Genomic DNA, 27691 nt, shown 5'->3' on the forward strand with positions numbered 1-27691 from the left:
TTATGTGCGTAGCCCACAAGCGTGTTCTGTGGCGCTCTCCAGAGAAGGCTGTCCCATCGTAAGGAAGCACACAGGTCTGCAGTGCAATTGCTCCTGACGCCAACACGGATCCTCACCCTGATATCCCCACAACGGGCTGCTGGAGCCCTTCACCAAGTACAAAAAGGACTCTGCAGCTGCTAGTCCCGTGGAGCAGTCTGAGCGACCCGAGGAAATAGCTTGTGGTTTTCTTAATAAAGAGATCTAAAAATTTCTGAAGTGCTTCGGGACAGCACCAGCTGAGAAGAAAATTAATACTTCCACTTGAACAGAAGCCATTGAGGCTACGATGCCTTAAAATTTCTTACGTACTTTTTCCTGTAATTTCCTTAAATGCTCTTTGTCACTTTGAAAAATGTACTGCGCTGTAGCGTCTCTCGAGCCAGTCATTCTGGATGCCCGGGAGAAGCAGAAGTTAATTTCTCCAGAGCTGGTAAATTCCATTCACTGTCCTCCAGGACCTCATTTATTTTTGTTTTGCCTTGTGGAAGAAAGGAAAAAGGCAAGCGGGAGCATTCCTCTATAGTCGGGTGCTTTCAATATTCTATTAGGTACGCTTTATAAGTTTAAATGTTACCGTTAGACTTACAGGTGGAACAAATGCAGATGCACGCTCACAGTATATCATTTTCATTTACTGCCTGCCTTTGGGTTTTGTACAAATTTAGTCTTTTATGCCTCTCTATTTTTTGACCTATTCATTTATATACTAAAAAAAGTCAGCATCCTTCCTGGAGGAATACACCCATGAGAAATTACTCCTCCATTATTTATTTCCAACTTCAGGAATTCCGTAAGCAAAGTTTCCATCAACTCACAGCCCAGTAACTAGAAAATGCGGTTCCACGTTGCCACAGTATCTGATCCTGCTACTTTTATCTAAATTGCCTAGTGCTTGGAAGAGAGCAACTTCAGTAATTTAAGAAAATGGAGAATATAAACAAGACAAAAGTTCCATTGTTAGATGGTAAAAAACCCCAAAACATTCTCAAGAATTTGTGGGTGTGTAATAATGACGCAGAACAGTCCTAGCGCGGGAGGACACCTGGATTCCCTACAAACGCCAGTTTTCACAGCGCGGTTCCCATTAGTAATGCGTGCATTATATTTCAGGGCTGAATAAGGAACTCCATAATAAGCTGGTAAACAGTGACTTCATGGCTCTCTCTCCTCTTAGGTGGCCTCCAGTAATTAAAAATGCAATGTGAAGCTCCCAGCATCAGCTCAAACCCGAGCTAGTCCATCTCCTGCACAAGACTAGCTGTGCACCGTACATGTTCCCAGAGCAGCACCGGGGAAAACAGCCTCCTGCATGGAACGAACAAGACACATCGGAATTCCTATTATAACAGCGTCAGCCTCTCAAATTCTTGTTGTAAATGGGTTCTAATTTTCTCTAAAACCAAGAAGAGCCGGGAAAATCTTGTCGGAAAGACCAATGGAGTATAGAGCAAAGGTGCCTTTTTTTCCCCCCTAGAATTATTTAAAGTTCCGTATTAGAAGTGTAAACAGCTGTGCGGGAAGCAGCTGGGCTGTCACTCTGAAGACAGCAGGCACAGAAACCGTACTTCATAGTTCCCGTCTCTGCCTAGAGTTCTTCGCCACTTCGTATGGGAGAAGATGATGCAAATTGGGTAAAGAGGTCACCCAGAAAGGCAGTTTTTTTATCACAGCAGATCTAATCTTCCTGACAACTTGTAGGTTGTTTCCCCTGGAAGCATTAGTAAAAAATCCAGTTTACCTGGAATTTGACACATCATTTTTTGAACGATTCATTCCACTGTTGTAAGTAGATCCTTGCAGAACTAGTGCTAAAGAAGGAGCTCCTGCAGGGGAGTCTGGAGCTCTGAACCCAATGCATCTACAAGGACGGACATAAGGACAGGCCAGCTGTCTCTCGTCTTTCCCTCTTCCTGCACGTGCTCTTGAGGAAGATGCCTTGGACAAGTCCCATCATTCTCCAGATAACTTTGTGTTTCACAGTCAGGTACCACGCTGGGGCTTTTCCTTCTATTGCCCTTTTCCTTGGAGAATGGAACAGCCACGCAAATGAGGGAACTGGATGAATAGTGAAGGGACTGGGCAACGTTCTGTTCAGAACAGCATTAGCAGCATGGTTCTTTTCCGTGGCTCGCAAAGGGATTCGCAGAAGGAGTGCCGCAGGAGACCCAAGAATGCCGATTTAAGACCGCCTTGTCCCTTCACCTTTCATGACCCGGGAAGTCACCCAGAGCTTCTGTTCTCTCAGCAAACGAGGGGAAGTGGCTCATCTCATTTATTTCATTGTTGTGTGGTTTGTTTACACCCCTGGCACGCAGCAACGCACAGAACACACGCCGTCATCTCTACAGTTGCGTAATGAAACCTCAAAGCAAAGCACTTTGGGATCCACCTCGCCACTTTACAAATGAATCCGAGAGGAATCCGTAAGAGTCATCACAGCAGTTTTGCAACAGACTGGGTCTCTGTGTCCTTCCCTCGTGATACGCAGCACGGGAGTTGGTGTTTCTTTCCCTTGGTCAGCCGAGATCCGCCTGCGTAGCCAGCAGCACTTCCCAACAGCCGGAGCCTGTGCTGGAGCCAGTACGGATCTGAGGAGATGGGACACGAGGTCTGCAGGGAGCACAGCCCTCTGTGCAGTGCCGTCACCTCAAGGGCAGAACGGCGAGCTGCCTGGCACACAGCATCTGTGCCTCTACCCGTGAGACAAGGGCAGGCCTGCACTGCCAGTGTAACAAGCAGCCGTTTCCCTAGAAATGCCAGATATATTCTTAGTGCAGACACATTACCATGTGCATAAATCCCTATAAAGGTGTTACGGTTTGAGGAACCCACACCAGTTAATTGTTGTTTAGACAATTACTCTCTCACCCGATGACCCCTGCCCACATGGGAAGGGGAATCGGGGAAAAACAAGGAAACCCGAGGGCTGAAATGTAAACAGGTTTAACAGAATAAGACTAGATAATTAACGACACTAAAGAACCAGTGTTGATCCCGACACCAATATAACATAGACAAGGACCGTCCCCAGCCCATTCCCCCACAGGGAGCCGGGCACTCCCCGCAGGGACAGCCAACGTGGGACCCTGCGAGCGCTGCGGCTGCGGGAGGAAGGGAAGGGCTCAGGGCTCCGGCACCGGGGCGAGGAGTGCTCAGGGTGGCAGCCATTAGAGAAAGAGAGAGAGAGAACTCCTCAGCAAACTGTCTCATTTCTGTGGGATGTGCCGTTCACGGTGTGAAATAATCCCGTTGGCAGCTTGGGGCCAGCGCCCGGGTCTCGCTCCTCCTCGTCCCCGCACCTGGGGAGCTGGAAACACTGAGACCTTGAAACCCGCACCCCAGAGCCGGCTGTAAAGGAAACACTGGCACAAATTCCGACACTGGAGTCTGCTAAAAGTGCGGTTTTCCCCGGCATTGGAAGAGACCTTACCGAAAAGTAAAATTACTGAAAGAGAAATCAATCCTGTGTCGCCCAAACCAGGACAAAAGGAATCACCCCAGCCCTCACCCAAAGGCCCAAGGGCTGCCCGCGGTGCTCCTGCCCCGGCCCGCTGCCAGCCCCGTGCCCTGAGGGAGCCCGCCGGGCCGAGGGAGGGGCGGTCGGGGGCGGTGCGGGGCGGTCCTGGCCCGGTCCCGCTCCGCCGCGGGCTCCGTGCCGCCGCCTCCGCCTCACGTCAGTCTCGCGGTGCGCGGGGAAGTCTCGGCTGGCGCCGCGCCTCTCGCGGGAGCTCCGGCCAAGATGGCTGCGGCGCCGGGCCGTTGAGCGGGGCCCCGCGGGCGGGCGGGCGCTTCGTGGCGGGGGATGCCGGCGGGACGGGACTGAGAGCGTCCACCCTCCGGCTGCGGCGAGCCTTCCCGGCGGGGCCCCGCCGGGCGCGGGGCCGCCGCTGGCGATGACCGGAGAGAAGCTGCGCTCGCTGCGCAGGGACCACAAGCCCAGCAAGGAGGACGGGGACCTGCTGGCGCCCGGCGAGGAGGAGGCGGCCGCCGCGCCCGGAGGCATCTTCACCGGGGGGCGCGGGAGCAGCGGCAAGGGCGGGCGGGCCGGGGGCCACCGCATCTTCAGCAACCACCACCACCGGCTGCCGCTGAAGGGGGGGCCGGCGGGCGGCGGGACGGGCCCGCCCGCCGAGCCCGACAAGTGCCCGGCGCAGTTCCCCGTCCATGAGTGCGTCTTCAAGGGGGACGTGAGGCGGCTCTCGGCCCTCATCCGCACCCAGGGCATCGGCCAGAAGGACAGCCACGGTGAGCGGCCCGGGGGGGCGGCGGGCGGCCGCCGCGCCGTGGGGAAGGGGCCGCTCGGGGGCCGCGGCCTCTCCGCCCGCCCCGGCCCGGCCTGAGGAGCCGCCGCCGGCGTCCCGGGGGCGGGATGGGGTCTGCAGGGGGGCGCCTGGAGAAGTCCTGGGGGTTTTGGTGATGTGAGTGAGGACGGTGCCGGCTTTTGGGACGACGTGGTGCTGGGAGAGCTGCCTCTTACCGGGGCTACTTCATGCCCCAAAATCTACCTCATTTTAAAAAAAAAAAAAAAATTTATTTTAAAATGCCTGAACTGTCACCTGTCTGCTTTCAGAGGTGAGAAGCTCAGGAGTGGGTTCCTTTGGCTCTTGGTGGAACTATCTTTGATTTTCCCCCAGGCTTAAAAACAAACCCAGAACATTTTGTCTCTCTAAATGCTTTAGTTCTGTGGTTCGAAAGAGCCAGCATCTTGCTCTGCTCCTCGGCAAGCCTGGGCACAGAAGGGGCCTGCTCTGGGCACAGAAGTGGCAGCCGCAGAGGTAGAGTTACGAGCCTCCTGCTACTCTATAATGCATACACATTTAAAGTCTTGTAGGACACTTTAAAATAATATATATTTAATTTGGGGAATATTTTACACTGCTAAAAAATAAATCGGTCTGTCAAGTCATCGTTAGTTTCATGGTTAGTTTTCATCTCTGGGTTTCCTACCTCTCTCAAGAGTAACATGATGCCTTTCTGTTGGAGAATGCTAAGTTATACCATATGTGGGATCTGGAGAAGTTGTGATTAAAGGGTACAGTTACCTTCTTTTTCTGATTAAGAGATAAATGTTCCCTTTGTTTTACTTAATTGTGTTATGTAAAATAAAAAGGAACATTAAGGTAGAGCAATCTTTGGGATTGGTACGATGGGAAGAATAATGTAATTGGAAATTAAAGTCATGTCCATGGTAACATTAGGCACTCTAAAATACAAACCAATGTATGTGGAGTAATATACAGCTCAGTTTTCTCAGTCAAGATGGGGAGGAGTATTCCTTACAACTGTCGTAACATTTTTCTAAGTATGTTGTTATAAATATAGCTACAGATATATTTATCCAGCTATCTTCATTCCAAAGGTTGCAGCAAATACTGGTAGAATGAAAGCAACAGACTCGGGAAGAAATTTTCTCACTCAGTGTATTCCTTCTGCCGACTTCTCCCCTACACCTCCTCCAGTTCCTCATCAAATAACTCGTCATCATAAGCTTTGATACCTTTACTTTGAAAGCACTTCCCGATCCCTCTTTGCTGCACTATCCTCTTCGATGTGTATCACAAACATTGATACCGCACTTTTTTTAATATATATCTATATATACACCTGCATGTATATGTGTATATATACATAAAAATTTAAAATGCACGTCTTTTTGCTTTCTCAATGCCGTAGGAAGTAGAAAAGCTTTAGGGGATTTTTCTCGTTATCTTCCCCCAAAAGATAAAAAAAACCAACCCAACAACGAAACCCTCGATGTCTTGACATACCAAAGGCCTGACTAACATTTCCTTGTTATTGTTTTCTTTCTGCCTGAATCCATCTGTCGCTTGTTTACATATTTGAATTGTGAGTTGTTTGGGGTAGAGAACTTCAGCTCCCAATTATACTCAGAAATAAGCCAGAAGAATCCTAGTACATGATAAGGAAGTGACAGAGGGGAGAAAGAACTTCTAGGAACAGTTATTGTTTATATTTCAGTCCCATTTTTAGCATGCGGTTAAGTGCAGAAAAGCCAGGTCTTGTAGAATGTTAAACTCCTGGTGTTCTGATAAAACAAGCACTAGCTGTGTCTGTAAATTGAGTGCACCCTGCTGCGCTCTCTAAATTAACCAGAAAAAACAACCCATTGGAAGGCCAGTATCGTTATTCCAAAACCGATGAGTTTCTTGGGGGAAGCTTGTATGTATACCTATTAGATTACTTTTATTTTTACTATAATGTGCACTTAAGAGCTTAAACATATATTCAGAATAAAAACACGTTATGTTCTGGAATAGACAAATAAATCTTATTGCTGGATTACTCTTGGAAAACAGGGTCAGCTTCCCTGTAGATGTGCCAGGTTCCTTAATGAAAGGTTAAAAGCTACACATGCACGTGCCTGCGGACAAATACTTTATTTTATGTGCATTTTATGCCCTGGATGTGCATGTGTGGGACTTCAGGTCTCTTGTATCGCTTCTTTCTTGGAATAAGAGCCTGTAGGTGTGTGATTTGGGGAGGGCAGTGTATGTGCTCATTTCTCAAAGCTATAGATAGTCATGAAGTTGCCTTTAGATGGAAGGCAAAGGTGAGATTTGTTTATATGGTGAATCAAGCTGTTGCCAAAAGAGAATGAATTTGATTGCAGCTGTTCAAGAATGTGCCCGTTCATGTTCTAGTCAGTGTCTAGAAGTGATGATATCAAACACATTATCATTATGATTAAGTTGCATGGAGGTCATCAAAACTACACTTCCACGTGAGCCACTTAATTATTTACAGTGCCCTCTTTCTTACAGCTCTCTTCCATAGGTAAATGACATAGTTGTATATTTACACCCTTCTCTGTCTCTCCAGCAGCTGTCTTGTGTAAGGCTACTTGTTTTCATGGAATCTAATGGTTACGGTTGTGGCTTGTGCTGTGGTTCGTTGAAAACCTCAAGCTGTTAGAACCGTCTGTGCAACTGGAAGAAGTGAAACTGCCCTCTCCCGCCCTCCTGCCTGTCCTGGCAGAAATGCTTAGTTGCACTGTGCAGTGGCTAGGAAAAATTGATTAGTGCTGGAGTTCACCATTTTTTTTTCATCAGGCTGATTTTTACCTGGAATTATTCTGTGTGCTCTGGATAGTAAACGTTCCGGAGGAGCCGCAGCTGTTCTTGCCTTGGTGAAGCAACTAAGCATGGTTTGTATTTTAGGATCGGTGGAACTTGAGGTTGCAGTGCGATAGAATTCCAGCGGAGTGGTTCCTTTTGAGTCCTGTAAATACTGGTACTAATTAATTTATCGGTCTGTGACTTTTATCATCCAAACGCTAGTAAGAGCGTAATAGCGTGGCTCTGTTTCGGCAGCAGCTGCTGGGGTTGAGTTTACATTTTCAGATCCTGCCTCTCCCAAAGGAGCAGAAGTTAGCTTGTCCCATAGTGACAGCCAGGTTTCTGAGCTGCAGTGTGTGGAAAACCTTTGGCTGCTGCCGGCTTCAGCCCCCGATAAGTGCTGCCGCTGCTACTCGGTACGCATGGTTGGCAGTCATTGCTAGATGGGAGACCGTGACAGCACTGGTCTTGTCTTTTTCAAGACATTTGTCTTCCCTCAGTTTTCGTGGGCAGAGCGAAAGCTTACCTCTGCTTAAAGACTACGACTAGACAAAAGCAGAGTCTTTCTGCTTGAACAGCTCTTCCCTTTCTCCTGCTGGGGGGAAGAACCTGAGGATTGCATGAGGCATTCTACGAGCCCAGTGATTCCTCACCATAATTCCTTCATTTTGTGACATAGGCCCTTACACAGTTTGGATGGCTTATTTTGATAAGTCAAGAGTTAAATTTGCTACTGATAAACCCCATTTTGTTTGGCCGAAAGAGCATCAAGACCTGCCAGATTTATCAGATCTTAAGACAGATGATTAGTGATGCAAGTTTGTAAAATGCTGTTGCAGGTTTGATTTTTGGATGTGCCAAAGCTGGGGTTGTGTCTCGGCTCTTGCTGGGACTGCTTTCCTTTGGGGAGGAGGTCAGGGAGGTACTTTTGTAGAGCAGCATCAGAATTTTGATGGAATAAAAACATATGTGAGATTACTGTGGTGCTTACAGGGCTTAGTGTGCTGTGTGCCTGCTGTTAGACCGCTCCATCCCCAGTCCTGTCCCCACGCTCCAGCTTTCCAGAGGAGCTGTGTGCTGCTGTGTCCATGCTTGCTGGTCCGAGTTAAGAGTTGTCTGGAGAGGAGTTTATCAGGGACAGTGAGAAAAAGGCCTGACTGGCCAGGTAGTCCAGAGGGATAGGAACTACAGTCTTTCTTTCTAACTCTCGTAATGTCCCTCTTCTGTGTGTTTGCCTTGCCTCTCCTCCTTATCCCCTTTCCTAAAGGTGCTTTCCTGGATTACCTGTTAGTGTGGCTCCTCTCCCGTTGGTACAGCGGCTAACCTCTTATTTCATCTTCCTGATATTTGTTAAACCTTCCTTAGACTCCTTGCCAGGGACTTGCTGGCTAAAGACCAGCAAGCAGGAGGTTGTTACCTTTTTTCAGCTTCCTCATAAATACTTTTTAATTTATTTTTTTTTCTTCTGGAATTGATAGATTCTAGTTTCTGTGCTTTATTGCTTATTGTACTCAGTTTTTCTGCGTGCTCCTCTTCCTCTCCCCCTTGTCTGCTGTGTCCAGGTTTCCTATCTAATTTTTGAATTGCATGCTTTTTGGTGTGAAGACAATCATAGAGTCAAAGAAAAGTCTGTGCTGGAAGAGCTCTCTGAAGGGGATCTAGTCTGACCTCCTGCTCAAAGCAGAGATAACACCAGAGTGAGATCAGGCTGCTCGGAACCTGGTCCAGGGGAGTTTGGAAATGATGCGTCTTATCGCACAACTGCTCTTTCTGCTTTTTGGCTGAATGAAATCCAACGGAGTTCTCAGGAAAGCTGTCAGGGGCCTGGTCATCTTTCGTTTTGTTGTTTCTTGCCATTATAGCAAGCTGGCGTAGCTGCTGGAGCTGTCTGGCTCTGTGTTATTCACCGTTTGAAAGGTGGGGTGTTTTTTTTTTAAATTTAAGGTTTATTAATTAAGAGAAAACTTAGTGTAGAGCTATTTTTATCTATATATCCCATTGAGGTGCTTGATAAGGTGAGGAAGATGTTTACCCCTGGCTTGTATAATTTGAATTTTCTGAGTAAATGGTTTGGCTCTTTCTCAAGTTTGTTCCGCAGTAACATTGTTATTTCAGTCACTTAACAAAGAATGGCCGCATCCATTATTCTAAATTATGTTTTGGCTCACAGATGTTACAAGAATCTATTAATAGAAAATGTGAGGTTAGCTTAGAGTGTGCATAATGAACTAGGATGTTGCTGTCTGTGATGTTGCTAGTGACCCGCAAGAATAATTTGTACTCCACGTCGAATGGCTCATTCAGAACCACTTAGGAACTCTGCCTTTGACTGCTCGCCTATCTTGATCGGAGATTGCAGGATACGGTAGCATGCCGGCAATCATGCTGTACAGCAGCCTCTCAGTGCTTTGCATTGCATCTTTTAGATGTACAGGACATCATCCTGTGCATGTAGCAAGTACTTACTGCTAACACGATACTGTAAAATAACCCTAAAAATCAAGTGCGTTTGTTGTAATTGCAAAATAAATTTGTTTTCCAGCAATTTTTCCGTTAACTCCACTAAGAAAATGTTTAAACATATGAACAGAGCAATACAGTTAAATGGAAGAATTTTGCATCCTTAAGCTACATAAATAAAATGTATCAGAATTATGGTAGCAGCATTAATCCACAAAAACAGCTTACAGTGCCTTATAGTGCCTATTGAAGAACAGAAGTACAAAATGTGTCGTATGCATAGCCAGGAAAATAGTCATGTTTGTAATATCTGCTAATAATCTCGGAAGCTTTCTTTGGAAACAAGGCTTTAAAAAAACCAAAAGGCTTTTTTGCGGTGAAGTTACAGTTACTTCGCTATCTGTCCAACACCATATTAGTAAAAATTCTGTACTAAATTAATAAAGTGGGGTCTTAAAATTTTAATCAGTATCATATCTTTGAGTAGCTTTTAACCTAGATATGTCATTCTTTGTAAACTATCAGACTTTTCAGACCATGATAAGTGTAGAGGTTTGGGTTATCTCTTGAAGATACAATTGGACCTCTCTGGCGGGAGTAAGTTTCGGGATGTCATTAGAAAAAAAAACCTCTTGGCCCATGAAATGTGTTTCAATTAAATTTTTCTAAGCAAGCATTTGGATTAAATTTGTTAAAATAAATATAACTGCTCTGGTGTGTTTTAGTGTGTTCCTTTGTTAGGTCGTGTAGCTCAAGTTTCTTAACATGTAACATTTGAGTCGTATGTGCAAAATCCTGAAGGAATTGCAATGGATTCTGTTACGTTGAAGCTAATATCTTCTTATTTCTATTACTTATTTTAGGAAACACTCCTCTACATCTTGCTGTGATGTTGGGACATAAAGGTAGGTAAACCCATCAATTTTGTTAGCTCTTAAATTATCCTGAAGATTTAGGGGTAAGAGGAAAACAAGATTTTTCATTTTTCCTGAACGTGATCTTGTGTTTCAAGCTAGTTCAAAGCTGAGGTTTTTCTGGAAAGAAGGTACGCGCAGATTCAGGAGAGAAAACTTGGAGAGGAAATCAGAGCTGTTCTCTGGGCCCAAATCAAGGAGCCAGGTAGTGAGTGGGGTAGGGCAGAAGGGAGTTGTAGCAGTTGGAATCTTTATGAGCCTAGAACAAGAACGGTGGGTGGACCCAGCTCCGCTCTTTTTGCAGAGTTAGAAGGGAATTGGGAAAGTTGGAATATTGTAGAAGACCAAGAAGCAACTGGAAGCACTGGAGGCAAGCGTATGCATGCCTGCTTCCCCTGCAGTGACTGAGCAAGGAGGGAATACACTCCGTATGTGTAGGCAGGGGACTTGATCTCTGTTTTAATGTGCAATTAATTCATGGTACAGAAGGGTTATTAATTTCTGTTTGTGTGACGATACCCTTCCTCTTTGTCAACCCTTTTCTGGTTATTAGCGTTGCTGTGTTTGTTGCTGCTCACTAGGTGATGTTGAACAACCCTGTGTAGCTTTTTCCCAGTGAAGTGAATCAGAATAACATCCTCTAGAATAAAATTACTCCCGTTTGTGGAAATGTAATTGCTTGCCTGCTTTTTGTGTAGTCCCTCATTCGCTGGATTTGAATTTCTGACTCGGTGTCCAGGCTGCCCAGTGCGGGGTGCCGGACAGCCTCCAGGACTCTGCAGCCTCTTGGTTCACGATGGCTCTCCTCTTTCCAGATACCCTTTGGGTGTTTCTTTACAGCAGAATTTCAAGGCACAGGATTTAAATTTCTACTTCAAATGGAAAGTATAGAAGTAGACACGTTTCAAGGCTGGGAAGAAACCTGGAGCTTGATTGTTCAGTCTCTGCGACAGTAAAATTCTTTCTCACTACTGAAACACGAATGGCTTGGTTCCATTCAGCCATGTGAGTGCGGTGCCTGGTGCGTGGTGCTGCTCCACGGGAGAGCTGGTAGCTGAATCGCCTGGCAGATCTGGAGAGGGGAACGCAGGAAATGCAATAACTCGTCTTAGGATGCTTTGGTAATACGTGTGAAGTGATCTAAGATAATTGAGAGTTAGAGGGGGAAGCAATTTTGAAGGAAGAAGGGAGAGAGGTGGCTTACGTGGAAGAGGAAGCAGCAGAGCTTGCTGGAGTCTGCCAATATTGGTCCAGCCTGTGAGACTTCTTAAATTAATAAAAAAAAAAAAAAAAGACAAAGAAGAAAAGAAAAAGAAGATATGCAACAACTTTTAGAGATAGCGGTGCAGCAAATATGTTTTACAAGTGCCTGCCTGCTAGAACTCATGGATAGGAGGTTTTTTTCAACTTGCAAAAAATGGTGTTTAATCAGAACTGCTGTTTGCCGGTAAGGGTCCAGAGTAGAGGCTTGGAACACCAGAATGAGAGAGAGGCAAAAGCCTTTCTTTAATTTCTCAGCCTTAAATAAGGTGTTTTTCTTTCTAAGACAGATTTTCATTTTGTAAATACTCTGTGTTTTCAGGCAGCGGTGATCAGCTGTGTACATGGCTCCCGTTGTGCCTTATTGCAGTGTTTGTTTCAAGCTTTACTTTGTCACAGTCATTAGTCAATATTTACAAGTTTTACACTGTTGGATGTAGAAGGGCTTGGGTGGTTTTGCTTAAACAATGATTAGCTGTCGTGAAGGAACACTTTCCATACAGCTACAACAGTATCATAACACATTAATAAATACAGATGACTTCGGTCAAAGATGCTTCTTATAATAAAACTGATAGAAAAGAATTTACCAACTTCAGTACGGTTGCATATTTATTCTGAGTCTCTCGTGAAGTGTGGTTATTTTATCTTTCAGCTCCAGGATAAAAAGCAATCTATTCAGCACTGACAGATTCCCAGGATATGAGTTACCCTCGTGTATAGCATGGCGAGGAGAGGAGAGGCATTTCTTCCCTCTACTCCTTTTCTTGTTGGTGCATGTTTTTGATGTCAGTTTGTGGTTCACCTCTTGGCTTCTTTCCATATAGTCCGTCACCCTGTGTGTAAAGCCCTAAATCCTTTCGGATGTTCCTGGTGAGCCTTTGTCCAGCTTGCCTGAAGCAGGGCCATTTGTGCAGGACATCCAGCACAATACCCGGTTTTACTCTTTTGATTTTGAGTCCTGCCTGGTCGTTGATCCACCAAGAGCCCCAGGTCCTTTCCTACCTCCTTAGTCCGTCTCGTGCATATCAAAGGTCAGTTTTCTGTCTTTCCGGGGTGATGCGTACAGACCGTTCAGCTGGATATAGCAGCGTTACAGCCAGTCTTTTCTGAAGCCCGGGGTGCATTTACATCCTGTTTGTTTAACTGGAAATGTAATCTGGCTGGTAAATGTGAGCTTATTTGCCTGCTCACTGTACAGCGTTGTTCTTGTGTTAGGCGCTATATTTAAGCAACCATAAAAATACCTCTCTGTGTTTGCTGGCAAAGCAGTCAGGGCTTTTGTTTATTTACCAGAAAAGATAGTATATTCACCAGTGAAGTATCTCTTCCTTTCCAAACACTGTGCTTGCCAGTGACTCATGGTTGTTGCATCTGGAATGACTAGTGCGGTTTCCTGTAACACCTATAGTAGGAGAATAATTCAGGAAGTTCCTCTGTCCGTCATGCCTGCCCATCCTATTCGTAATGAGATGTTCCTTCAGCCTGCAGCTCCAGTGTGCTACTGCGATGGGTCAGGTTGATTTTAATGAGATATGGAGAGGAAACTTTCTGTAGTTGGAAACCGAAGAACCGTTTCAAATGAGGACAGCTCATTCAAACCGTGGAAACACTGAAAGCTTTCTTCTCTCATTAATTTTAAGGACTATTCGTCATTCCACCGTCACCTTTTACCTGTAGACAGAGAAGGGAGCGCAAGTTGAGCTGTGACTCGGCTAGGAACTTGTGTGGCCTTGAGATGCTAGCGTTGCTTTATCGGCACAGCGTGTGCGTGCCGAGCGTCGGGGACAGCAGTGACGCACGCTCTGACTGATGCTCTTGGTGAAAAATGTAGCGCATGGCAAGCGTACCTCTCTGTTGATGGAGCGCAGGACCGCGAGTTGTGTGCTCTGTTATCAGTGCCCCAGATAACCACCGTGTTAGTTCTACAACCCCTGTTCCTTGCTGTGCAGCCGGTTATGCACATATTCAGAGATTTCCTAGGTCAGAGTGTGCTGGTTTCCTCGCTTTAGATGCCATCTCACCACAAGATGCCGCAGCACGTAGAGATGTGTTGGTGCCACTGCTTCATCTGCCTCCCATACACGTGATGTTCTCGAGATGCCTGAAGTCTGTATCTCCATGCACATTTCCAGCAAATCAGTTCATCACTCACCTCTGGGCGACGGGGGCTGAGGTAGAGAGGGGGAAAACCGTGCACAGCTTCCACGTGTGGAAGACCATGAAGTGTTTCTTGGTCTGTGGGGTTGTGCATGAAGTAGAGAGAGCTGATGTAATGCTTTAAAAAGATTTGTTACATAGTTGTGTGTGTGTGTATGCACATACAGATGTGCAGCTTTATAAAAAGCAAAACAGAAGAAGCAGAAATGGTTATGTGATTGGTGTTTGATCTCCAATTATGTTTTTAGTGCTAATGTTGAACAGGGAAGTGCTGTAAGTATTTACATAAATGTTTTTCGTTTGTTTAAAGTTTGAGTCAGAATCCAGATATGTATTTTGATAAACTGTTTAATATATCATCAACTAATTTGGCTTTATTGTTTCCTTTATTATGAACTATATTGCAATATCCTTGATGTTTACTGTAAATAATTATTACTCCTTTGTTACAGAATGTGCCCACTTGCTTTTAGCCCATAATGCTCCAGTAAAGGTGAAAAATGCTCAGGGATGGAGCCCTCTTGCAGAAGCCATCAGCTATGGAGACAGACAAATGAGTAAGAACCTCTGCTCGCTAACTAATCAGAAATTGAGGTCTCATTCAGAACAGGAACATAAAAGGTTTTCAAGCTAGATTTTTTTTTTTATAATACTCTATCTCTCTGAAGAGTTTATCTTAATCAGCTGAACTTTTTTATATCTAAATATGATACAACAAGCTGTACACGTGTCCATTTCCTTGCTAAGAAAGGAATTGCATTAGGATACATAATGCTAAATAGAGTTAAGATTTTGCTTAAAGGGGTTGTAAAAGCTATAAACTAGCATTCTGTATTTAAAATTGGAGTTACAAGGTCAGAGTGGATTTTAGCTGCATGGGATCATCTAATTGGAATTGCTGCTCCATGTGGTCATATGTATATTTGATATATCAATTGGCAATGGTAAATTGCTTTTCTGTTGCATCTCAGCAGGTCAGTAGGCAAATACGGTGATTGCCTACGGAATATCTCTTTGGTGGGAAAGTTACTCTACTGCTGTTCACTACTGGATGGTAGTAATAGCTGGTATTACCATATCCCATAGCAGAGAACTCACTATATATATATATATACACACACACATATATTAAAAATAAAAATATGTTAATATATTAATTTATTATTAATATATTAACATATATATTATTTATATAAAAATAAAAATCTGATCATATATTAATTTATCATTACTATATTAATGCACTAGTTTGTAATATACTAACAGCATCCTACACGTCACCTCCTCAGTACTAAAGAATTTTTGCAGCGGGAGTAGACATTATGCAATCTGTAGCTTGTGTTCAGTAACATACACGTGTACCCACATGTTTACTAATAGACATGTAAAAGACCTCTTGACGTGATTGTGTACTTTATATTATACACAATTATTGAGCCTTTTCTTCCTGTTGTGATCAGAGTAGGCTATGTATAATTACTAAAACTTGCAGTGAATTTCTCCAAAGTCTGATGAAATGTTACGTTTGCATTGTTTTTTTTCTTTAAGATGTCAAGTAATGACACTAACATGTAATTACAAACAAATAGAATACATTTACCTTATAGTTCATTTCTGTTTAGTTACAGCACTCCTAAGGAAGCTCAAACAGCAGTCCAGGGAAAGTGTTGAAGAAAAGAGACCTCGATTATTAAAAGCCCTGAAAGAGGTAAGTTCAAGGCAGTTGTGTTGACAAAACCAGCCTGTGCTGGGAAGCAGCGGCTTCTGTTCATAGTATGGACGCTCTGGCAAACTGTAAAAGAGTTTTTCACTTGCTTTTGCAAATCTCTTTTGCTCTTAATAGCAGTCTTGGCTTACAGTGTCTGTTTTAAGGGGTCACAGTTAAGTGTATTTTTAAGATAATACTTTCTTCTCAACTTCTAGAAATTTAAATAGAAAGGTTTGTGTAAGATAAGCCTGCTAGTTGTCTCTGCAATCTAAAAGTTAAAGTTTTAATCTGTATTTATTTCATTATATTCTTAAGGCTTTCTTAAATCCTTTGTTTTAGCGAACAATTTACTGGTTTTGTTTAGTCACCAGTCATGAATGACACTTTCTTTTCTTGGTTAATAAGGAAAGAGATTTTTGGTTTAATTCTCCTCCATCTACACGCAGCAGCCGATTCTTCGCGAGCACAGTGAAACATTCCTCAGCTTAGGGAAACCAGGAAGGAAAACCCTTTCCTCCGTTTCAAACTGCTGCTCACGTGCTAAAACTGTGGTTATAAAACGCAGGTGTTTATTTCCTTTTGGGTGGGGTGAGTTTCTCCTGACTGGTCAAACGGTAAAATATGAATGAGTTTGCAGAAATTGGGTTTGAGTATAAATTCACGTACTAACAGTGGAGAAAACGTTTCCTTTGTTTGGCAAAACACAGCTTCTGCCTGTCTTTCAGCAAATTTTACAGTTGTCATTGTGACTAAAAAGCTTGTTAATCTATTCTTCTTTTCATCTCAGCTAGGTGACTTCTATCTAGAGCTTCACTGGGATTTTCAAAGTTGGGGTAAGCGACTGCATGTTACTTTCATAGGGAGATAATATAATCAGCCTTCAGCACGCTTGTTCTCTCAAGCTTAAATTCTCTTCTGGTTTGCGTGTTGGAATGTTCACAATCCAGTTCTCGAGGTGCAAGTTATAAAGAAAGGACAGCCAACTTTTTTGCTGAATTATTTTTGCTTATTCATTTTAGGAGCTGAATTCTCTTCTATAATCCAGTGACACAGTATGGGGGGGAACAAGCTGTTGTTTACTTTAAGGTTATTGGAAGAGTGAAATGTTAAAGTGTCTCTGTCTGGTCGATTGGTGTCACTATAGATCAGTGGTTTGAACGCTTTAGTGGAGTGACTGGACTTGGGGCATTTAATCTCCTGAATTTCGGGCTGTACTCTGAACGGTGACTGTCAGTTAAGTGCAACTGTGTGGTAGGTTCTTCAAACCCAGCTTCATTTTAGTGTTTCTTTTTGTGACTCAATAAGGTTTAGCATTTTCTCAATTTCCACCTCCTCTTATATGCAGAAGAAAAATCTAAATAAATTAGCAAAACTGTGTTAGCAATGATCAACATGCCTGAATCATGTCAAAATATTGGAAGTGATACTTTCTGTTACTGGTTGAACTTTAAGTTAGTAATTTTATATACTTTCATACAGGCATAGTCTATGTATTTGCTGTGATATACGCCTCTTCCAATGTTCAGAGGAGGAACGAGCAGCCAGGCTGCCATCAGACTTGAACAGATCTGGAACACACACCCCATTTTTCTAGGTGGCCTACTGTGTGCTGTGCGTTTGATGAGTGGCCTTTTCATGGAAGAGTCAGCATAAAAAGTAGCTAGGCTTTCCGTTGGTACAATGTATAAGTAAACTATCAAATCATAGAATTAAAATTTCAAACAGCTAGAAGATGAGTCATTAGAATTTATAAATGAATTAGCTGTGGCTGAGGACATTCTAAACTGTCCTGATGCTGCAGGTAGTCAGTACAATTACGAAGAAGTTTTGCATTTATTGAATAGAAACAGCCCTGGTATTAGTCAGTTGTCTTTGCAGTGGGATTCTGGTGGAAAATGGGTATGCTGTATTTGCAGTAAAATACATTGAGATTCAAACTGATGCATAGTTTTAATAGAAATACACTCGATGTCCTAATTGCACTCTCTCTCCTACCTTTAGTGCCTTTACTTTCCCGAATTCTGCCTTCTGATGCATGTAAAATACACAAACAAGGTATAAATATCAGGTAAGTACTGATTGTACAGTGTGTTAATCTGCACGTTAGGGAAAACGCTGGACTCCAGCGTGGTCTGAAAGAAATCACCGAGGAGCCTGCAAAGGTGTGGAACAGCATCGTGTTTGTACACGGGTGTTAGAGGCAAGGGCCGGTCTGAGCTTCAGACTCTCTTTTTTCTCTATTGATCTGAATTTAACTTCCGCTCCCAAATCACTTAAAATACAAAGCAGAGGCACTCAAGCTGTATAAGGCTCTATCTACCAGACATGACGATGATTTATTGAAAAAGAGGAATTTGGTATTTTTAATGCAATTTCAAATAAATGAGCTTTCCGTAGTTTGTGCAGAAATGTTGCTGCTCCAGTCTATGTAGTGAAAAGGGTGGTATAGTTTCTCTTTTTGAAGCGCTTAATGCGACAGATTCACAAACTCAGTAGAGTGCTACCAGGAGCCTTCCCGAGCTCAGCTCTTTAACTGTTTCAGTTTGGGTCTGGGGATTCAAATGTCTTTTCTGTCTTTTTCTTTAGGTTCCAAAGTTTAAAACAAACAAAAAGTCAAGAATATGATTCTGAAGATTCAATCTGTAGAAAATTTTGTTCTATGAAGGCTGTTAGCAGGTGTCAACTGACTTTTTAGGTCAAATCTGAGTCTGAGACTATTTTTGTTCCCTTCTCATTTCTGTGTGCTCTGCTTGTCCGAGTCTGGCACTGAGTGGAGATGGCTGCGGATTCTTTCTTGACTCTGAGGCCAATCTATGCGGAGTGTTAAGCAGTCACCCTTAGAGCTGGAGCAGTCGCTAAATTCAGGTTCTTTAACACTCTTTGTTAAAAAAGTAAATGTGCAGTGCTGGGCTAACGGTTGGACTTGATGATCTTAAAGGTCTCTTCCAACTGTAATGATTCTGTGATTCTATTGCTGGAGATATCTTTGTCCTTGGCTCCAACTCCGAGTTATTCAGGTCAGCAGAAGCATTTCTTGTGTTGGTGAGGGGAAGAAATAGAAATAGCAACTAAAATTAGTCAAATAAAAAGAAGATCAGTCTGTTTCTTACTTCTCTTCATAATTTGGGTCATGTCCTAATATTGATACTCAAATCAGTGGCTGCTTCTCGTAGAATAGGGTGGTTGTATTTCTCAATGTGTTTCATGTACTAGCTATATAAATTCTGTCACTTCCTCGTGCTGGCAGCTTTGACATAAATTTTTCGGAAGAAAACTTTACCTTTTCCTATGAAGTTTGGAATGCAGTTATAATGGTAGAGATGTTATGATGTGAAACTTTTTAATAGCATTTTTTTTTCTTTCTGCATCCAGGCTTCACTTGTGAAATATTCTATGAAAACTTAGGCCTCAGTGTGTTTGGTTGTGATTTAAAAAAAAAAAAAAAAAAAAGAAACCTTCTGCTTGCAAACTGAACTTCATGGTGTAGTTGAGTGTTTATGGGTAGCTTCTTCTAAAGTATTGGTATATTTTCCCAGGCTGGACACAACTCTCATAGACTTTACCGACATGAAGTGCCAACGAGGGGATTTAAGCTTCATTTTTAATGGTGATGCCGCACCCTCTGAATCTTTTGTAGTTTTAGACAATGAACAAAAAGTTTACCAGCGAATACATCATGAGGTAAGGATCTGTGTGAAGTACCTCGAGCGTTTACTTTACATCAGAAGTCTGACTTATTTTATTTAACTAAATGTGCCTCTCAAAAAGACCCAAACAAGCTCCAGAGAAATGCAAACCAAAGGCTTTTTTGTTGAGCTGTTATAACTTAAGCTGTATAGGTGACATAAAATTTTGTTATGAAAAGCAGTGCTTTTGAATACAGACTTCTAAATGAGGAAAAAGCTAGAATGTGAGTCTTTTGGGAAGATCTTTTATCATTCTGAATAGGCAAATGTATAAATATGTTTTATGTCATGAGGCATGCTACTTTTAATCTTTGCAGTGGGCTTAATTTAGGGGTCCTCGGGTGGGTTTTCAAACTTGCTTGCCACTGCTTTGCATCTGCTTACTCACTCTGTGGCCAGCGTCGTTGTTAACGACGCAAGGGGATGACTCACTGGACCCCTTGTATTTAATCGACTTTTTAGTTATGGCTTTATCCACCAATCACTTAAGCATATGGATCTTTGCCTGTGGAAAGGCTGTCGCTGCTGAGCTGATGGATAAATCGTGCTTGGATGCCTTATTTGCATTAATATTTAATATTAAACTATTTAGTAACCATTTGGCCAGGGCTTCTATAGAACAGTTTCAAAATGCAGGAAATGCTAGTTCTGGGAAAAGTTCCAAAGGAAAAGGTTTATTGATTTTTTTTTTTAATTTTTTTTTTTAAGAAGTAATCATTATTATTAATTTCTCTTCCGTATTTGGGAATTTTTTCTGCTAGGAATCTGAGATGGAAACAGAAGAAGAGGTTGACATTTTGATGAGCAGTGATATTTACTCAGCAACATTATCAACCAAATCAATTACCTTCACACGTGCCCAGACGGGATGGCTTTTTCGAGAAGACAAAACAGTAAGCCTAAAGAAAATTTCACAAGCCGCATTACTGGAGACAAAATAGTTCAGACAGCCTTTTGATGATGTGGTTGGGAAGAAATAAGGAGAAAAAGAGTAAGATGTTCAGGACAGAAGAAGAATGTCTCCCCGTACTCCCCCCAGCTGTCACTAGTGTGAGCACATAGAGTACATATCACAGAATCACAGAAACTTCAGAGTTGGAAGGGACCTCTAGAGATCATCTAGTCCCACTCCCCTGCTAGAGCAGGATTGCCCAGAGCACGTCACTCAGGGCTGCATCCAGGCGGGTCCTGAAAATCTCCAGAGAAGGGGACTCCACACCCTCCCTGGGCAGCCTGTTCCAGTGCTCTGTCACCCTCACTGTGAAGAAGTTTTTCCGTGTATTTGAACGGAGCTTCCTATGTTCCAGCTTGTGCCCGTTGCCCCTCGTCCTGTCACTGGGAACCACTGAAAAGAGTCTGGCACCATCCTCCTTCAGCCCACCCTTTAGATACTTATATGCCGTAATAAGGTCTCCCCTCGGCCTTCTCTTCTCCAGCCTAAAGAGTCCCAGCTCTCTCAGCCTTCCCTCATCAGGGAGATGCTCCAGTCCCTCCATCATCTTAGTTGCCCTACGCTGGACCCGCTCCAGTAGTTCCCTGTCCCTTTTGAACTGGGGAGCCCAAAACTGGATGCAGTATTCCAGGTGTGGCCTCACCAGTGCAGAGTAGAGGGGGAGAATGACCTCCTTCGACCTACTGGCCACACTCTTCCCTGTGCAGCCCAGGATGCCATTGGCCTTTTTGGCAACAAGGGCACATTGTTGGCTCATGGGTAATTTACTGTCTACCAGGACCCCCAGATCCTTCTTCTCAGAACTGCTTCCCAGCAGGTCCACCCCTAACCTATACTGGTGTTTAGCATTCTTCCTCCCCAGCTGGAGGACCTTGCACTTGCTTTTGTTGAACCTCATTAGGTTCTTCATTAGGTTCTAATCTTCAATTGCTTGAATCTTAAATCTTAAATTGGCTAATCTTAAATTGATAATCATATGATAGACTGCCTTCATAAGGAAAAAGTAGCCTGGAAGAAAGATAACGAACTCTAGCTATTGGGCAGGGGGGAGAACCAACTGTACTGAAAACTACTTTATTGTAGAAATAGCATAGAATCACAGGCTGGTTTGGGTTGGAAGGGACCTTAAAGGCCACCCAGTGGCACCCCCTGCCCTGGGCAGGGACACCTCCCACCAGCCCAGGTTGCTCCAAGCCCCGGCCAACCTGGCCTTGAACCCCTCCAGGGATGGGGCAGCCACAGCTTCTCTGGGCAACCTGGGCCAGGGGCTCACCCCCCTCACAGCCAACAATTTCTTCACAATATCTCCTCTAAATCTCCCCTCTTGCAGTGTAAAACCCTTCCCCCTCGTCCATGGCTCCCCTCCCTGCTCCAGAGTCCCTCCCCAGCTTTCCTGGAGCCCCTTGAGGGCCTGGCAGGGGCTGGAAGGTCTCCCCGGAGCCTTCTCTTCTCCAGGCTGAACCCCCCCAGCTCTCTCAGCCTGTCCTCCCAGCAGAGGGGCTCCAGCCCTCCCAGCATCTCCGGGGCCTCCTCTGGCCCCGCTCCAGCAGCTCCGTGTCTCTCCTGTGCTGATTCATTGCAGGGGGTGCAGTAAGGATTCTCTGTGCTCCTGTGTCAGAGAATGTGGGAAGATGGGAGCGCTCTGGGTCATTCTTCAGGAGTTCATTCCCGCGTCAGCCGTCTGACTGACCTGCAAGTTTTCAGCTTTGCGAAAATGGAAACAGCCACCATCGTAACTTCTTTGAGTACGAAGTGGCTAGCTCTGAAGGACTTTGGTTTTATCTGGATCTGTTCACGTAGTGCCAGTTATCTCAAGTTTGCGTCTGAGCTAGCGTTTCAGAACTTTTTTCCTTTAGAATACGAAATCCTTATTCTACGTGTGTAAATCATCCTTTAGCACAGCTTGGTGCTGAAGGGGATTTTAGTCAGATTTCCTTTGGCTAATCTTAAATTCTTGAACAATCTTTTCTGTCTTAAAGTTTCCATCGATACGAAACATCTGTTCTGATGGAGTTCTTGTGTTCGTGCTGTACATACCTCACTGGGATTGCCCACTGATAGCTCTTGTGATTGGTTGTGTAAACTATAACCTTTCTATCCTGAAGGTATCTTACTGCACTGAAGTGCAATTATTTGGATGTACAAGAATTTAGATGTGTTATTTTTATCTTCTGTGGGTCATTAATGTCCAATTCCTTCTGCAGGAAAGAGTAGGAAACTTCTTGGCAGATTTCTACTTGGTTAATGGACTTGTATTAGAGTCAAGGAAAAGAAGAGAACATCTCAGTGAGGAGGATATTCTTCGAAATAAAGCTATCATGGAGAGCCTGAGTAAAGGTGGCAACTTAATGGAACAAAATTTTGAGGTATACTGAAGTATTTTTTCACAGTATGTGAATTTTTGCATAGAATAATCTTTAACGCCATCCATGTAGCAAAATCTATAAATAATGTTTTTATTCTACTTTGATTGTCTTAATTTCAAAATAATGAACATGGCCTACAAGTATAATCATGGTGATATGTTAATGAATTACCCTGATTAGTGCACACATTGAGGAATTTCCGTGATTATACTGGATGTTTCAGTCTTAATTTGTCTCTTAGTAGAAGATTATGGGTTTGGCTGTGGCAAATCACTTTAACTCCCTTTAGACCAAATCTCTCTTGTGTAGAATGCCTTTCTGGTTTTCTTTTCAATCGTGTTTTCCTTTGGCGTCATTATAATGGACTAAGCCTGTTATTACCACCATGAAATCAAGAGCTATTCAGAACGAGCCAGACATCATCTGGGAACACGCGTACAGCCTTTCAAAAAAGATTAATTTATTTCTGCATTAGCTTGTGCTTTGTTACTTGTCATTCAGACGCTTGAATTAACTGATTAACCGATGTATTAAAACAGACAACTTCTATGTAAAATGCAGTTTGAGGCCAAATACCTAAATGGAGACTATGAGAGCAAGAGCAGGAGATGGAAAAGCCCAGTGAAGTATCAGCTCCAAACTGGATAGACTTTATTGCTGTTCTTCGTAGAGTTGAAGTACAGTTGTATCTTTTGAATGGCAAAATTCTAAGAGAATATGAGGAAAGATAAACATGTTTTTCTGAACAGCCTGTCAGACGGCAGTCGCTTACTCCGCCATCGCCCAACACAATTACATGGGAAGAGTACATATCTGCGGAGAACGGAAAGTAAGTGGTTTTGCTTTATTAACTTCCTTGGACACCTTCAGATTATTCGTTTGGGGTTGCGGGGATTTTGGGGGGGGTTTCTCTAGTTTGTTGGGTGCTTCTTTCTGGGAAAAGGAACACAGTTTGATGTCCGGGATGTTTACCATTCCTCAGTAGGCTGGCTGGGAAGCTGATACCTGTATACACAAATAGTAGTATTGCATCAGCTGGCGATAAAAATATTGGCTGGGCATCTACCTCATACCCATGGCTGACATCTAAACGTTTTGAAAATACGCACGTCTAAGCTGGTGCTATTTTAAAGATTTTCTGACAAATTCATTTATCTTTACTTATGATAGTAATCAATAATCCAATTCACCGTGTTTTAAATAAAAGTTTATGATTTAATGAGACTCTGGTAGCAGCGTACAAAAATGCATACTTCTGGAGTACAAGGACATACCCATCTCCTAGTACTTTGCAGGGCGCTTTCCTGTAGGTGCGTAGCTAGGTACCAAACAGCTATAATTTAAATTAATTTACATTGGTTTCATTCGTAGGCGATGCAGGCAGTTGAGTGTATTTCCTAGGGCTGCGTGCTGTCTAGCTCCTCAATGTAGAAGGACCAAAAAATGTACCGAGTGTCCCCCATGAGTACCAGTGATAAAAGTCCTTTGTCCTTTCCCCAAAGCCGTTGGACTGGCCTAGAGTCAGATCTTACTGGGGAATATGACGATATTACAGTACAGGCTTTCTAAAAAGGCACATGGATCTGGTTTGGTTTCATTTGGTTTTTTAAAACTAATTTAATTTTTTATCTATTTGAGCTAGAGTGAATATTCAAGCAGAATAAATAGGTTATGCTTGAACAGCTGTTACTATTGGGACAGAAATAGGTATGGATTTCGCTTTGGTTAATAATCTGATTAACTGGAGGGAGTTTAATGGGAGATGGGGCTTTCTAGCTAATATAAGGCGAAAGAGGGAAAGATTTGTTACCTTACGTGTTACCTGTCTGTTCCTCTCCTATAAGACAACTTTCTGCCCTGTGTTTTCCAGCATTGCCTTCTAGTGATAGCAGAGTAACTCTTCCGCTTTCTCCGAGATCGTTTCATATTTTAGGCTGAAAGCAAATTAACCTTTCTCCAGTTCAGCTTGGCACTTTGTTCACATGCAGACTATTAACATCTGAAATCAGCTGTATATATTTCTGCGTAGTTGTCATGTCTTTCTATCGTGTTTATTAATATAATGCTCACGAGGAATTATTTGAAGATTTTTCTGAAGTCATTTCCCTGTTTTTGTCTTGTCTCCTGGTTTAGCAAAACTCATAGTTGGTTCTTGACTCATCTTTACTATGCACAACTTTTAAAGTATTTGCTTTATTGTAGAGATTCTTTACTGACATTTTCAAACCTGAGTCTTTCTTCCTTCCTTTAAACCCAAGGTTTCAGTGAGAGAAAAGCTGACTGTGTCTTTCTCCGCTCCCCCTTGCAGAGCTCCTCATCTGGGCAGAGAGCTGGTCTGCAAAGAGAGCAAGAAAACCTTTAAAGCCACCATAGCTATGAGCCAGGAATTTCCCTTAGGAATTGAATCGTAAGTCAGAATTATTGGCCGTGAATGTAGCTTATGTGTAGGAAATGTTTTAATGTGGTTATGAACTGCAGAATTCATCGTATCTTCAGATACGGAAATTGGAGGGTTTAAACCCCATGACGGAAGCCGTGCCGTTAAGCACGTAAGCTGTTAACGTTAGAGACCGCGGTGCTGGTGTGCGTGTTACTGGGAGAGCCAAGCGCTTATCTCGCTTGATAAGAGCAGAGGTCTGGCCGGGTTTATCATTAACTTGTCGCAATGACAATGTGCCTGATTCCACAGAATTCTGAAACGTTTTTGCCCGTAAAAAGTTATGTCCTCTAAACCAGTACAAAACCACGTCAGGTCCCTTATGCCCATGGGGAAGAGGGTGTGCTACTATATGCTTTCGTCTCTCATGTAAAATGAGGACAAGAAATTAATATCTTGATGTTTATTTGTACACTTACGGTAATACAATATGGACCACTAAGAACTGAATGTGAGGGTGCCGATACTGAAGCCCTAAGGAGATCGATATCTAAGCGTGATGTAATTTTTCAACTCCTTTTTTATCACCTTGCTCTTTTGGTCATTTTTATCTTTTCTAGAGGGAAAGCTTGTGAAGCAAGAATTTGTAATGAAATCTGTTTTCCTTTTCAGATTGTTGAATGTTTTAGAAGTAATTGCACCCTTCAAGCACTTTAACAAACTTAGAGAATTTGTTCAAATGAAGCTTCCACCGGGCTTTCCTGTAAAATTAGGTAAGGTGACTACAACTCCTGTTGTGGCTTTCTGTTTCCAAACAGAAGTATGTGCAAAACTGAGTTTTGGAAATAAACTCTCTTAGCTAAGAGTGTGTTGCTGTAGATCTCAGGAGAAATAAGTTAGTGGAAGTATCGATAGTTGGAAATCTGCAGCTGAAAGGCGGCTATAGTCCCGGTCAGGAAGAGAGCTCTAATTTACGTTTTCCTAATGCTAGGGTCTTGCTCCGAGTAATGTAGAGATGCTGAATTGTCCTTTCAGGAAAGGGTGATCTCAGTCGTGAGTTAAGTATTTTGTAGCATTTTTGTATTTCTTTTTCTGCAAGGATTACTGGCAATGTATTTTTTCACTTACAAATAAATAGAGAACTGTTACACTTCTAACAAATGGAAATGTAGAAAGCAATTTATTTGCGGTATAATATAAACTGCCAAAAAGTCATAATGCCTTTTCTAAGTGTTACAGGATTTTTTGCGTGCCAGTAGGCTGTTTCAGCTAGACAGCTCTGAACAGACTCCATCCTGCCTCCTCTCGTGTTTGCCCAGCTCTGGTTATTGAGGACTGAATTTTTGCTTAGCTCCTGAAGTTAGCTATGGGCAAGCCAGTTTTATTGGGCATAACTCTTAAGTGTTCAGCCTCAATTCAAAATGGAAAAGGGTTATATTTAAAGCAAACATTAAAAAGATTTGCTCAGCCGAAGCCTACGTCGTCTTGTATCATCTTCAAGCCAATGTTCTCTATTTTAACAAGTTAATCCGTGTGTTCACAACTCCTTGGTTTCCATGTCATCAGTCTGCATCAGGAACGGAAAACCACTGAATTAATAACATGGACAGGTTTTGACTGGTGTCTTGAGTTGGGTATTGTTTCCGTGCTCAGGGTATCTCAGTATATTCTGAAATAACTTTTTTAAACCACCTCCTTCTTCAAGAGCTCTGAATCGCCATGTGCAGAATACCAAACAAGCTTCTACATCTTTAGCAAGTCTGAAGTTAGAAATCTTTAGGTAACTATTGGTAAGCCTCTCTTGCTTTGCTCTTCATTGTACCGTTTTGCTTCCTCTCTAGATATTCCTGTATTTCCCACCATCACAGCCACTGTGACGTTCCAGGAGTTCCGTTACGATGAGTTTGATGAATCCATCTTCACTATTCCTGATGACTACAAGGAGGACCCCAGCCGTTTTCCTGATCTCTAACGAAACTGGAAGGTTCATGGTGAATAACGATACCAGCGTACCACAGTGAAAGCCAATGGATGCACATAGCCCACAGATAGAGATAGAAAAGTGGGCCATAAAGGAAGGGATAAACTTAATAATCCAGCAGAAAAGGGAACATGTGACAAATGACTGATGTACTGATACTCACTGTAATGGGCATCTAATCTAGTTCCTGATTTGCAGCAAGTCTCCTGATGTGTCGTTCACACTTTTATACATCCAGTACTGCAAGCGTGGTAGTCTGACACCTCGATGACCTGAGAATACTTAACAGCTGTGAGGACTATCATTCGTTTTTAAATTTTTTACATTTGGTGATACAAAAAGCACTCTTGGACCATTAGCATAAAAGTTGAAATGTCTTAGCTGGATATTAGCCCTATAAAACATCCCACCATACTTAAGATGACCATATTATATTCTTTCAAGCTTTGTTTTCATAAATTGTAAACTATGTATCATTATGTATAGTTCCGTAATTTGAATGTTAGTCGAACGTATATTAGAAGGAATGCGTTTTCTGTAGAGGAATGAACCAAATGGTAACCATTAAACAGTTGCGTTTTCATACTGCAGTACACTTCAGAAGCAGCGTTCGCTCTGCAGGGAATAAGGTACCTCCTCCAGCGCCTGGGTGCAGTCCGTGGTGGTGCTGTCCGTGTCTCGGACCCTTCGTTTCCTCACCGAGCCCCTC

At 43.1% G+C, this 27691-nt stretch overlaps 1 protein-coding gene across 1 annotated transcript; it reads left to right on the plus strand.

Moving 5' to 3' along the window:
- Nucleotides 1-3729: 3729 nt before the first annotated feature.
- Nucleotides 3730-27562, plus strand: ANKRD13C (ankyrin repeat domain 13C). Its single transcript, XM_063344043.1, has 13 exons — nt 3730-4287; nt 10442-10483; nt 14365-14469; nt 15535-15620; nt 16408-16453; nt 17622-17688; nt 19157-19301; nt 20068-20199; nt 22463-22624; nt 23374-23453; nt 24933-25031; nt 25674-25774; nt 26843-27562. Exons 1-13 carry the CDS (start codon nt 3936-3938, stop codon nt 26971-26973), a joined length of 1548 nt encoding a protein of 515 aa, XP_063200113.1. The 5' UTR covers nt 3730-3935; the 3' UTR covers nt 26974-27562.
- The last annotated feature ends 129 nt before the right edge of the window (nt 27563-27691 follow it).

Source organism: Chroicocephalus ridibundus, chromosome 8 (genome assembly GCF_963924245.1).
Source record: "Chroicocephalus ridibundus chromosome 8, bChrRid1.1, whole genome shotgun sequence".
In the NCBI taxonomy this organism is placed as follows: Eukaryota; Metazoa; Chordata; class Aves; order Charadriiformes; family Laridae; genus Chroicocephalus; species Chroicocephalus ridibundus.

Excerpts from the sequence above, each read along its gene's own strand:
- ANKRD13C (XM_063344043.1), top strand. The coding sequence starts at position 3,936 with ATGACCGGAGAGAAGCTGCGCTCGCTGCGCAGGGACCACAAGCCCAGC. Across the intron at positions 4,288-10,441 it reads CGGCCAGAAGGACAGCCACG|GAAACACTCCTCTACATCTT; the intron begins GTGAGCGGCCCG and ends TACTTATTTTAG. Across the intron at positions 20,200-22,462 it reads TTTTTCGAGAAGACAAAACA|GAAAGAGTAGGAAACTTCTT; the intron begins GTAAGCCTAAAG and ends TTCCTTCTGCAG.